Source organism: Dendrobates tinctorius, unplaced genomic scaffold (genome assembly GCF_039654945.1).
Source record: "Dendrobates tinctorius isolate UK_male_01 unplaced genomic scaffold, ASM3965494v1 ptg000074l, whole genome shotgun sequence".
NCBI lineage: Eukaryota > Metazoa > Chordata > Amphibia > Anura > Dendrobatidae > Dendrobates > Dendrobates tinctorius.
Genome location: NW_027361742.1, coordinates 20,557,136 through 20,570,658, shown reverse-complemented (window position 1 = coordinate 20,570,658; position 13,523 = coordinate 20,557,136). Strand labels below are relative to the sequence as shown.

Sequence of the window (13,523 nt, the reverse complement as noted above, 5' to 3'; positions counted from 1 at the left end):
GTTTTTCTTCTTTGTGCTGCAATTTCCATTTTGCAGAATATATTTAGATATTGCATAGTATATTATTTACCGTACATAGTTTATAGGGGCAGCTGTAGGGAAGTATTTGGATATATGTCATTAAGCCCAACAGATGACAATGATATGATGCTATACTTTATGGTGTAGTTACACTTGGTCTTTTATAATTATTTGTATGCAGTATAACACTATTATTAAATGATATACCAAATAAAGCTGTACTTTGAGCTATAGTTTTTATTCCCCCCAAACAGTCCACCAATGACCTCTCTCGGACATTGATTGGCTAAGCAGGAATGTTGGGTGTGTCAAAACTAGGGCACATTAAGTGACAGAACCAGTCCTGTGAAGTACTGAGAAGTAGGTTATATTTATCGTCCGTAAACCTTTATTCACAGGTAGTTATTTGTGATGGGCAAATCTGCTGAAATTTAAATTTAGCAGTCTGCTCAAATTTGGCTAAGGCCGGCGTCACACTAGTGATGAATACGGACGAGTGCTATGTGATAAAACATCGCACAGCACTCGAACCAGTATTCATCTAAGGGGCAGCTCCCATCACTGTTTTTTTCTCTGCCTTATTCTACGTGCGAGTGAAATCGAAGAATGTCGTGATTATCACAGACACTCGGCCGGGTCTCGGCTCACTCGCACCCATATTAAGTCTATGGGTGTGAGTGACACAGCGCACATGACTTGGATATTATCCAAGTGCAGAGCGATATACGCTGACCCCAATAATGGAGCAGAGCAGGAGCCGAGGGTTATTAGCATATCGCATCTGATGCTCTCACATCAGATGTCATACCCTAGTCTGACCCCGGCCTAAGAATTTCCATTTGCATCAAAGTTATTCAAAATTAATTTAATGCTCTTTATTATAATATGAGAGCTTTCCAGACCCCCAGGATATACAGTACATGCAGGGTAAAAAAAAAAAAAATTCACGTGGTAGCTCAATTTATACAGCCCTGAGTCCAATGTTCTGCACATCCTGTACAGCTTTTTTGTAATTATGACTCAAAGCTGAATATATGTAAGACGTCACAATAAGCGGGCCCATGTATGTGGACTCCTCAGCACCAGAAGTCCTGGCACTGAGTGGACATGAGGAAAGAGCCCAAGAAGATGTGCTGAAAACTGGACACATGGCTCCAGTGGTCGAAGAAGTGTGTGGTGAGGCGAGTATTTTTTTACCTGCCCTCTACAAGCCAGCCATTTTGCTGAATTAGTACAAAGCAGTCAGAAAAAGTTCTGGATCAAAAGAATCATAATTTTGAGTAAAATTCAATGTGAGTTTAATTTGCCTCAAACAGATTCGCTCCTCTCATCTGCAAAAAGTCTCTGAGCACCTCTGATTCTGCTGTTTTTTTCAGTTTCACACTGCATCGCTCCACTGCAGAGATCTTCACATTTGTTGATTTTGGAGCTCAGTATTTAAACCCTAGCTTGCAGACCAACAGGGTGTTTCTTTAGTCTTTTCTGGCCAATTTCACTCCTCCCTCCTAGAGGCTGACAAGCCGTCTTTGATTGGCAGCATCTGGGAGTAATGATTGAAAAGGCACGCCTGGAGAAAAAACTTTAAAAAAATGCCCAGTGAAACATGCAGAGATTTCACATACTGTGCTACAAAACCAAAAAATACTACTATCTCTTCAACTCAATGCAAAATGGAAAAAAAGTGATTGAATCAGGGAAGCTCAGGGATTTTTACAAGGTATTTTAACTGAGGAATTGAAAGATTCTCTTTAAAAATAAAATAGATATTTGGAGGATGAAAAAAATGAGAATCAAATAAAAATGTCTTCAAAAGGTAAAGGGCCTGTCACACTAAGCGATATCGCTAGCAATATCTCTGTAACGTCACTGGTTTTGTGACGTAGCAGTGATATTGCTAGCGATATCGCTATGTGTGATACTTACCTCCGACCGCCTCCCCCGCTGATTATCGCTGATCGCGCGAGAACGTCCTGGACCGTTTCTCGTCGTCAGCTTCCTGCTGGGCTTCCTGTGGCGCCGACCAGCGACGCGTGGACGCGAGCGGGAGGACGTCAGGATCGCCTCGTCTGACAGGTAAGTAGCAACCCCCGACCGCTGCTATGTCGCTGGTGAGATCTGCCTGTGTGGCAGCTCACTAGCGACCACTTAGCGATGCACCAGCGATCCTGACCGCGTCATATCGCTGGTCGGGATCGCTGGTGCATCGCTAAGTGTGACAGTACCTTAAGTATGAGAGTTGATTGAATTAAATGTTTTGATTCCCTTACCTTTGGGCTGAGATTCAGGATCACTATTGCCATCCTTTGGAGTTTTTGGCTTCTTGGGTTTTTTTGTCTTGTCTTTAGGTGTTTGATTTGGATCTGGAATTGTATGGTTTAAATCAATTGACTACATATTGGGAGAGGTTTACCAAGCTAAATCTGCCAGAATTCTAGCACCTTTTGTGGCAAATAAAACTGTGGTAAATGGCCCTCACCAACTTTATGGTATGGTTTAAACATTGTGTGCCAAACGTTTAACATAGAATAAAAAGTTGAGTCAACAGAAGTCAAATCAGCAAGTAGGAATTGTAAAGTTTAACAAAAGTGTTTAAAGGTGAACCAAATTTATCATCCAGCATGAGACACTGTCATAAATTTGGTGCATTTTCAAACTTTCTAGTCTAAAATTACACTAAAAATTAGACAGGATTAGTAAATCTGCCCTTTGTATTTGATATGTATGTGCAAATCCAGAATCTTCTAAGCTAGCAACCCAGCAGTTCGATAGTGTTGTACAACCACAATTTGCTCCCACTTTAAAGTAAAGCAAGTCTGTCACATCCCAGTCTCGGTTTAAACTATTTTTACAATCCTATAGGGTCTCTATCCATGTAAATCATACCTGCAGTATAAATTTCCCTTCATTATTTGTACAGAAAATAGTATTAGTTCATATGCCAATAAGGGCTCCTCGGTGCACACTTGACATTGTCAAGGGCTCAGTGCACCGTTCTGCCCTCTCAATCAACATGTCGATGGACAGCACTCGCCCATTGCTTCCCTGGCCAGTACCTCCACACTGACCCACAGGAGCTAAACAGGCACACGTACGTGCACACACAGTATCATTGTGAGAGTACACTCATCCCTCTCGTGATCAAGGTGAGTTGTGTCTACACCTGCACTGTTGAAGAAGATTCCAGAATATTAAGAAGTTCCATACAAGGTTTTGTTTCAAAAATTTTTTAAAAGTCAACGCGTTTCGAAGTCACACAGGACCTCTTCTTCAGGACAAAACCTAATGTGTGTCATACCGAGTTTAGAGAGTTTTACAAGTGGTCATTTAAAAAAAAACAACAAACAGAGCATGTCATGTCAAAGTTCATATGTGACATTGTTAAAATAAACAGTAATAATTTAAAAACACTTGTAACATATTGATGCTATACAAATGTGACAATATACACAAAAATAATAAGACTAAAGACAAATAGTTATAAAAATAAAAAATATTCATGTTATTAAAAATATTAATAAGAGATTGTGTTTCATTTAATTAACATTACCCATCTGGAGTGCAAGCTAGTATTCAATAGGTTTCCATGATCAGAGATGTAGTGACCCTATAAGATTTGCTACTGGAGATTTCTGTTTGTGACCTAGGGATTGCTGAAGTAAGATTTATGAAAATGCAAGTGAACAGGGAAAATTATGTGGCTCTCCTGTTTTGTGACCTATTAAAATATTTAGATCCAGGGTATTAGAGGTGAGCATGACAAGAGAAAAAACTGATATGTAAAAATGCCTGGTGCCCGAAATCGTAAAGGTGAAGCTACGATCCCAGAGTTCACTGGTGGTGCTGGACAGGAGAACAATGTCATGGCAGAAACTGCCGGTGAAGAAGCTCATCAGTTGTGTCCGCAGGATTAGTAGAAATTTGGAGGAAAACAAAAAAATGGTGGATTTGCATTTAGTATTAGCTAGATGGGAGAGATACTGGAGACTACAGAGCGGATCCACTCATGAGATTTTCAGAGGAGGAGAGAAATGAGAAGTCACATTCTACAGATCGGGAGCAAGTTGGTAAAAATTAATGCGGGAAAATGATACTACCTGTATCAAATTGATGTTATTATATAAAAATCTATATAATTATAAATATATAAAATTTATATTTTATATAAACAAAAAGGAAAGAATCCACACCAAAGATATTTGCAAATTAATATTGATGTGTGGTGAATATGCAAAACTGGTTATAAAAGACATCTGTAAATGGTATTAGTGCATGAGCCAATAAGGGCTCCTCGGTGCACACTTGACATGGCCAAGGGCTCAGTGCACCGTTCTGCCCTCAATAATCATGTCGAAACCCTCCTTTAGTTTGACTGACAGCACTCACCCATTGCTTCCCTGGCCTGTACCGCCACACTGACCCACAGGAGCTGGACAGGCACAAGTACATACTCACACAGTATCAGTGCGAGACTACTCTCATCCCTCTCTTCTGTCTGCAACGACCACTTGCTACTGTGTGATCCTGTGTGCAGCAAGTACTGACAGGATAGAGGGGTGTCATTGTGCCTGCACTGATATTGAGTGTTTGTTTGCCTGTCCAGCTCCTGCAGTGTCAGTGTGGATGTGCAGGTGTGGAGATTTGATTTAGCAGTGCTCGCCCTGGGCAAGTAACCACTGGCAATCAAGCTAAGGGAGGCTTGTGGCATGTTGACTGACTTTGTGGAGCGGTGCACTGAGCCTTTGGCCTTGCCAATCGTGCACCCAGTAACCCTCACTTGCATATTAAATAAAACATTTTTTTCCCTGTACAATTAAAGAAGTGAAATTTATACTGCAGTTATGATTTCTATAGGTGCTACATCCCCTCTAGGACCATTAAAGCTGTTTCAATTAATTTTTGATGTCAAACTCCACTTAACTTCTCCTTTACAGAAAAACTGTAAGAATCTTTATATTTTTTATTTGTTTATTGGCGATTCCAATATAGAGCCAACGCATTTCACAGTATCGCACAGAAATTGTCACCATTTGCCCATTTTTCCCCTCATGTACACACACACAATCCAAATATGCCAATTAATCTTTGAATATCAATGGGAGGGAAGGAGGAGCGTTTGCTTGTTTACTCAGTTTCAGAATCATTTTGTTAATCCCAAAATCTTGCGGAGTTCATATATGTCAGAGAAAGTTATAGAGTTATACAGATAATAATATAATAAATGAAGCCTACTTCAATGTATCTTTCATATTTAACTCTGTACATAATGCAATAAGAGTCTTTGTTACTACGTCAGTGCAGTGACCATTCATCCATTGTCAGTTCTCTTAGCTCTAGAATCCCCAAATGCTGACCTCACTTCCAACCACAACCGTTGGCCTCGCATATAGGGTATCATCCGCATACTGCTTGCAATGTTCTTACCTACTCAAACTATAAAACTTTGTCTTGTTTATGCTTAAGACTGGCATTCTATTGTACAATGTTTAGGCATCAACAAGTTTAGGTGAAATAATTCAGAATTAAAATGTTGCCTCTCAGTAATAGTAATTAAAGAAGCCACTCACCTCAGAAAATGCTATCTACTTGCAGATATAGGGTTAATCTGCTGGTAAATCATGTTACAATGCTGCCTGACTGCCTTACTGAAAGTCAGTAGAATATGAACCTCTCTCGGCTACCACCGGCTTTCACTCACGGGTACGTGCACAGAGCGGATACAGTCATCGCTTACAGCACCGCTCACTATACTGCGAGCTGCGGATGTAGGCATGCTCGAGCATTTGACAGCTCTCTCTGCCCAGATCCATTGTAGAGCCAGCTGTCAATCAAAGTGCTAGGGCGTGCTTACAGCTGATTCTCATAGAATAGTGAGTGATGCTCTGAGCGTTGACTATAACCATGCTGTGCACATCCCCATGACTGAAAGCCGGCAACAGCCGAGAGGGAATAAGTTAATTTTCTCCTGGTAGCTGCATTTTTAGTAAAACAGCATGGCAGCATTGTGACACAACATGCAGATTTACCCTCTATATGTTCAGGTAAAGAGCTTTTCTGTGGTGCCAGAATATCTTTAAGACAAATTACAAGCGTTTTTATTGATTAGAATCAGTTACTGAAAATATACTTTTTTTCTTATATGTTTTTACTTTCAGATTGTAGATTTATTTTATTTTTTGTCACATAACCTTGGGCACAGCCACCTATTCAAAACTATTACGAGCATTCATAGAAATAGTTACAGCAGTCGCATGGGCAGGAGCCTGCAGTTTAGAGATTTTTATTAACTTTTATTGCAGAGTGTTATGGTCTGGCTCTGTAACCAGACAGGCTTCAGGATACCCAGAGGAGGAGGAGGTAAGCTGATACTTTGTTATAAGTCCTCAACATAGAAATTGCAACACCAGGAAGGCGAAATCATGGAATTTTGGAGATCAGAGGGTGGCAGGCATGTTAATCTAAAATTAAGTAAATTGGGACCTGTTGAAGTGCATTGTGCACGAAACGGCTGTCGTCCGTCTTTTTGCATTTCTCCTGTGCCGATGCTTTATTAATATGAAATAAAGGGAATCATATCAAGAGAACGGTGAGTGCCATCCTGCTGTCTTTTTCTACTAAAATTAAGTGATCTTATTTAAAAGTATGATTAACATAAAAACTTGATTTATATATTTTGCCTTCATAGCAAATTATAAATCAATGTATACCTCCGTTGTCTTCATCTGGATTGTCTGGATCATCCTTATTTTTCTTTTGATTTTTCCTTGAAAGTTTTTTGGTTGTTTTACTCCCCTTTACACTTGATGAAGAAGATGTTGAAGAGAATGAGGAGGAAGACATATTTTCTTCAGATTCTGAAAGCAACATTTAGCAGCTATCTTTGAGTCTTGAACATTCATATATGTGCTCTTTATACATGCAATGCAGATTACGGTAGTTTTATATTTGGTTTTTCATATTTTTCAGGCAGTAAAAATTGACAAGTGCAAATCGCATCAGGAAATGCTGGCGTTTATTTTCTTAAACATGCAGATTTTTTTTTCCAAAGGCATTTCCTGAAGTAGTTTGTAAGCATTTTTGCTGGCATTTTCGGTCATTTTTTTAGTTTTTTTTTTTTGCTGTTTTTAGGAGTGATTTGTGGGCAGGTTTTAGAAGTTTAATGAGCAATGAATAAAAAGGTTTGCATTTTTGCAGGCAGAAACGCTGACAAAATGCTTCAAAATACAACCAGGTATATTCTGTCCTTTTTTTGCCTTCCTGTTCAATTCCATTGTAAAATATGCAGCATGTATCATGCAGTAAATGCCAGAAGACTGGTCCATACTATTCTTTTAATCACTTGCCAATTTTGGAAATCTGATGTGGTTATAAGATGCTAAAAAACCTGAATGTACGAGCTGCAAATATTTTTACATTGAAATGAAAGGGAAGTTTCTCTGGAGTGGTTTCTGAACACTTTTTCAGGAGATCATTGGAGCAGACACACTCCAAAACTACCTGAAATAAAGCATCGTGTGAATGTACCCTTAGTGTAACTACTAATTCTGTAGTCCCAGAGAGGAACTCTTAGCTGAGTCATGCACTCTCTTGCTCCTTTCTTTTACTGATCAGTGGCGGTCTCCACACCCAGTCCCTGACTAGTCAAAGTTTCTGGCATGTGTCCATGACTTGTCAGAAATGTTGCAAAAGTGTAGCAACTCATTTAAGGAACAATGAACCTAGAAGTTAATTAATTTTTTTCTAATATTTAGAATGACTTATTAACTTATGGAAGGGGTAATAGATAAATCTGCCTACAACCAAAACCATTCTCTTATCATTTCATTTTGAAGCATAGAGGCCCATCATTATAACATTAAGTAATCTTTGTAAATATACTACCTTCAATTTCTTCTTCTGACTCAACAACTTGCTTCTTCTTCTTTTTAGGCTTTTTTGGTGACTTTTTTGATGGTTGTTTTTTGTCTTTAGGCTTCTGGTTTGGATCTAAAATATATCAAATTTATGCAAAAAACATTATTTAAAATGTAAACTATATTTTCTGTAGTCCAGGGGTGTTGATGCAGTGCGACAGACAGGCAAGGACCACAGAAAGTTCAACGTAAACAGTGTCTTTACTGGCAGACTCACATACAGGAGTGATATCCTCTGGATCGCAGCCGCGTTTCCATATTCACAGTCCGTGTTCACAACCCGTTGCTGTGGATAATGAAACAGCCGTGTCTCTTAGGTGTGTCAGCCACCTTGAAGCCCTGGCTTTGTGTTTGCTCCAGACAGACCTGGTTGCACAAAGCCTGCTGCTTTGCAGTTTGCAAACTCCAAAACTGACACACCTAAGACAAAACTTGACAGATTTTAAATGGAATCATGGCCATAGAGGCATTTCCAATACCCAGAGTGGAGAGAGGAATTCGCCCCACTACCAAAACCTGCAAATCCCTCTAAAATTAAAAGCCCTTACCAGGTTTCTTAAAAATTTGACTGAGTCACTACTTGGACTCAGTGCTTTCTTTAATTTTGCCTTGTGACTCACAGGTGTCCTGCTGTGAACACAAGGCACTCCAGTGGGTTTAATAAGACTCTGTCCACATCCTGGGGGACACATATCGACCCTTGCATATGATCCCCCCTCTCTGTTCAAACTTGTGGGGTTTAACACTTGTCACCGTACAGGGTGCCCATGACAGGGCATTTGCATCCCCTTGTGTCTTCCCTGCATGATGTTGCACGGTGAAATTAAAATTTTGTAGAGACAGGAACCATCTGGTGACCCGAGCATTATTTTCCCTGGCATTTCTCATCCAGACCATGGGTGATTGATCTGTCACCAAGCAAAATGGTCAACTGAGCAAATAATAGCGTATGAATTCCAAGGCACACTTAATGGCCAGGCACTCCTCCACCATGCTATAACTTTTCTCGGCCAGGGTGAGTTTCCTACCTAGGTAGGTGACCGGATGTTCCTCTCCGTTCATGTCCTGTGACAGGACCGCTCCTAGGCCAACATTAGAGGCATCCGTCTGCTCGACGAAGAGTTCCTTGAAGTTGGGGCTAATGAGGACGGGCTGTTCGCACAGTGCCAACTTCTTGAATTGGTACGCTTCCTCTGCCTGAGGATTCCATCTGACCATGACAAACTTCTTTGCCTTTTGGAGATCGGTTAGGGAATGTTGTTCTCCAAGAGAAATTAGGTATAAACCTTCAGTAATAACTGATGATGACGAGAAATGCTCTCACCTGTTTGGTGGTAACAGGTCAGGGCCAGTTTTGTGTGGCCTCGATTTTATTTATTTGGGGTTTGGTAACCCCACTGCCAATCATGTACCCTAAGTACTGGGCTTCCTCAAGCCCTATCGCATATTTCTTGGGATTCTCTGTCAAGCCCTCGGCTCTGAGTGAATCTACTACCGCTTGTACCTGGGACAAGTGGGTATGCCAATCAGTACTAAAGATGATGATGTCATTCAAGTACGCTGACACATACTTCCGATGGGGTTATTGCACTATGTCCATCAGCCTCTGGAATGTGGCTGGCACCCCATGTAGTCCAAAGGGTAAGACGACATAGTAGTACAGACCCTCCAGTGTTATGAAGGCGGTCTTTTCTTATGCCGACTCCGTAAGAGGCACCTGCCAGTAACACTTGGTCAGATCGAGCTTGGTAAAGTATTGCATCTGCCCCAGTCACTCGATCAGCTCATCCACCTGGGGCATTGGATAAAGGTCAAATTTCGACACCTCATTCAACTTTCGGAAATCATTACAGAACCGTAATGATCCTTCCGGCTTTGGGATCTGTACAATGGGGGTTTCCCACTCACTCCGGGACTCTTCAATTATTCGTAGCTGGAGCATTTGTCTTACCTCATTCGTGATGACTTGTCTCCGGGTCTCAGGCACACGGTACAGTTTCATTTGCACCCTTACGTGAGGCTCGGTGACAATGTAATGCTGGATGACAGAGGTATGGCTGGGTAGTTCTGAGAATACATCCGTATTCTCTTGTACTAATTTCTGCACTTCTCGACGCTGTTTCAAGAGAGTGTCACCTATCTTTACCTCTCTCTCAGCCTCCATCTGGGCTGATATCGGAGGGTCCCCAGATGATACGTCTGGAGTCGCATCCGTAAGCATACACTCCTGGTCCTTCCCTGCTTTTAACAGATTGACATGATACAACTGTTAAGGTTTTCTTTCCCCGGGCTGGTAAACTTGGTAGTTCACTTTTTCCTGAACTTCATATGGTCCTTGTCACTTGGCCTTAAGCTTGCTTTCTGCTGTGGGTACCAAGACTAAAACCTGATCTCTTGCTTTAAAGGAACATACCGTGGCCTTTATGTTACACACACAGCACTGTGCTGCCTGAGCATCCAACAAATGCTCTTTTACTATAGGCATGACCACTGTGATCCGGTCCTCAATATTGGCTACATGCTCAATTACACTCTTATGTGGTGTAGGTTCCTTCTCCCATGTCTCTGTGGCTACGTCCAGCAGACCCAAAGGATGCCTACCATACAGTAGCTCAAAGGGTGAAAATCCCATGGAAGTCTGTGGAACCTCAAGAATGACAGACATCAAGTAGGGCAGCAACATGTCCTAGTCCCTTCAGTCCTTGGAAACTACCCTATTTATCATGGACTTGAGAGTTATGCTGCAGCTCTCAACTAACCCATCTGCCTGGGGGTGATACACTGATGTGCGCAACTGCTTTATTTTGAGAAGCCTGAACAGTTCCTTCATCACTTCAGACATAAACGAAGTCCCCTGATTAGTAAGGATCTCCTTCGGTAGCCCAAGGTGACACAACATGGCAAACAACTCCTGGGCGATAAGCTTAGCCGAGGTGTGCTGAAGCTGAATGGCCTCTGGGTACCAGGTAGCGTAAGTCTACGGCCACTAATATGTGTTGGTGGCCCCGGGTGAATTTTACTATTGACCCTACCAGATCCATCGCAATCTGCTCAAAAGGTACCTTTATAATGGTTAGGGGTACCAACAGACTCTGGTAGCTTGCGGTGGGTGAGGTTAGTTGGTACTCAGGACACGTTTCACATTACCTCTGTTCCTCAGCGTAGACCCCAGGCCAAAAAAACGCTGTAATATGCGCTCCTGTGTTTTTTTTTTTAGCCCCCAAGTGCCTTCTCAGAATGTGGGTGTGAGCCATTTCGAGCACCGCCCGACGGTAGGATTGGGGCACTACCAGCTGTTCTACCACTTCGTCCCAGATGTTATCCACTGTATAGAGTAACTCCTGGTTGACTGCCATGCATGGGAACACCGTCTCTGCACCCGGTTCTTGAGCCACTCCATTTACCTGAATTACCCTATCCCTTGCCGTGTCAGTGTGGAATCCTGTAGCTGGGCTGCTCCAAAGGTTCACCGGGGCACTTCTAGCTCGGAAATTGTCGGGGTCTCCTCGACCTCTCCTGCCATCACCTCTAGGGGAAGCCTATCAGGTTCACATTCTTTCCCTATGGGGGTGACCCATACGGCAAGAATCTTTGAGTTCTGGCCCAGAAAAATATTTCCCTGTGGTGGGTTAATTTTATTTTTCCACATAGACCAGAAGAGGGGCACATCCCTTCCCAGGACAGCCCCATAAGGAAGGGTCTTCACTACTGCCACCACATGTTTAATCTTCCCGCATGGCGTAACAAATGAAACCTCTGCTGTCAGATACTCGCAGAGTTCACCATGTATACACACGACACCCACATTTTTTCCAGTGGGTTCTAGGCCTGAGATTAATGACCCATGCACAAGTGTCACTAGGCTCCCTGAGTCCAGAAGGGCCTCGGCCAGGTGTCCATTGACAAGCACCTGGCACAGATGCAGTTCACTCGCTGGGACAAAAGAATCTAGGTGAATACAGCCTGGGCATACATTGACACATTCCGAGAAAACCCGCAGTCCATGGGTTCAGCTGTCAGGGGGCAGTTGGCAGCCACATGTCCTGGCCCCTGGCACCACCAACACCTAATAGCTGTGGTATGACTGGACCCCGAGACCAGTTTAGGGGTCACAGGTCTTTTGTCACTCTCACTACGGGGATACCCCCTCAGTATGGGCTCAGTCCTGATTGGCCCCAGCAGAGGGTTGTGGACAGGGCCCGACGTGATAATAGCAGTTGAGCAGAGTCCCGTATAAAGTCCTAAGTGGCCATATATCGCTCAATCAGTCTGACCACCTGATCTAGGGTGCCGGGATCCCCTTGGCCCAACCAATGCTGAATAGTGGCTGGCAGAGTTCTTACTAGCTGCTCGACCACCACCCTCTCTATCATCTGAAAAGGGGTTAAGATCTCAGGCTGAAGCCATTTCTTTAAAAGCTGTACTATAAGTCATATGCCTGAGACCTGGCGGCCGAGTCTCCACAAACGACCACTGGAACACCTGTTGAGCCTGTACATATGTATTAACCCCCAGTTGGGCAAGGATCTCACCTTTCAGTTTCTCATACTCCAGGGCATCATCCCGACTAAGGTCCAAGTAGGCCTTCTGGGCATCTCCCACCAGGAAAGGGGCCACCACTTCAGCCCACTGGGAAAGCGGCAAGCTCTCCCGCTCTGTTATGCGCTCAAACACTGTGAGGAAAGCCTCTATATTGTCTTCAGGGCTCATCTTCCTCAGTGCTGACCGGACCTTGTACTGGGCCTCAGCACAGATCGGAATCATGGGTGAGGTGCCTCTCCCAGAGCCGCAATCATTTGCAGGATCAAATTGTTGGTTTGCTGCTGCTGCTGGTACAACTCCTGCTGGTGCTGCTTACTAAGGACCAATTGCTTCAAAAGCTCCTCCATTTTGTTGGCAGGCTTGGGCTGCAGTGTTGCAGGCCTAACAACCGACATGCAGCGGGCTTTGGGTATGCCTCAATTCACGCTACCCGCATTCTCCACCATATGTTGTCCAGCTAAACTTTGCTGTTCAGCCACCTTGAAGCCCTGGCTCTGTGTTAGCTCCACACAAATCTGGGTTGCACAGAGCCTGCTGCCCTGCAGCTTGCAAACTCCAAAACTGACACACCCAAGGCAAACCTGACAGATGTTAAATTAAATTGTGGCCATAGAGTCACTTCCAAAACCCGGAGTGGAGAGAGGAATTCACCCCACTACCAAAACCTGCAAATCCCTCTAAAAATAAAAGCCCTTACCGGGTTTCCTAAAATTTGACTGAGTCACTACTTGGACAAAATCCTTTCTTTCTATTATTTTGGCATGTGACTCACAAGTGTCCTGCTGTGAACACAATGCACTCCAGTGGGTTTAATAAGACTCTGTCCGCATCCTAGGGAGAAAATATCGACCCTCTCATATGATCCCTTTCACTGCCTCACAATTCATTGTGTATAACACCAAGATTACATTGTTCCCATACCAGTATGGGCATAGATATTACATATTGCATAATTATATACATTTTTATTCTTGATAAAAGTCACTAATTTATTCATACACAACGGTCTATTAATTCCCAAGCAACAGCTATGCAATTTGTAGAGTTCCT

General features: G+C 42.8%; 1 protein-coding gene across 1 annotated transcript in view; it reads right to left on the bottom strand.

Annotated features, from left to right (window-relative positions):
- The window catches only part of PRG4 (proteoglycan 4), a 208,474-nt gene that overhangs the window by 130,914 nt on the left and 64,037 nt on the right, over positions 1–13,523 (bottom strand). Inside the window, exons 8-9 of the mRNA XM_073582914.1 lie at positions 7,900–8,004; positions 6,726–6,872 (exon numbers count right to left, since the gene is read on the bottom strand). Of these exons, the coding sequence (XP_073439015.1) occupies positions 6,726–6,872; positions 7,900–8,004 (252 nt within the window). The remainder of the gene's footprint in view (positions 1–6,725; positions 6,873–7,899; positions 8,005–13,523) is intronic.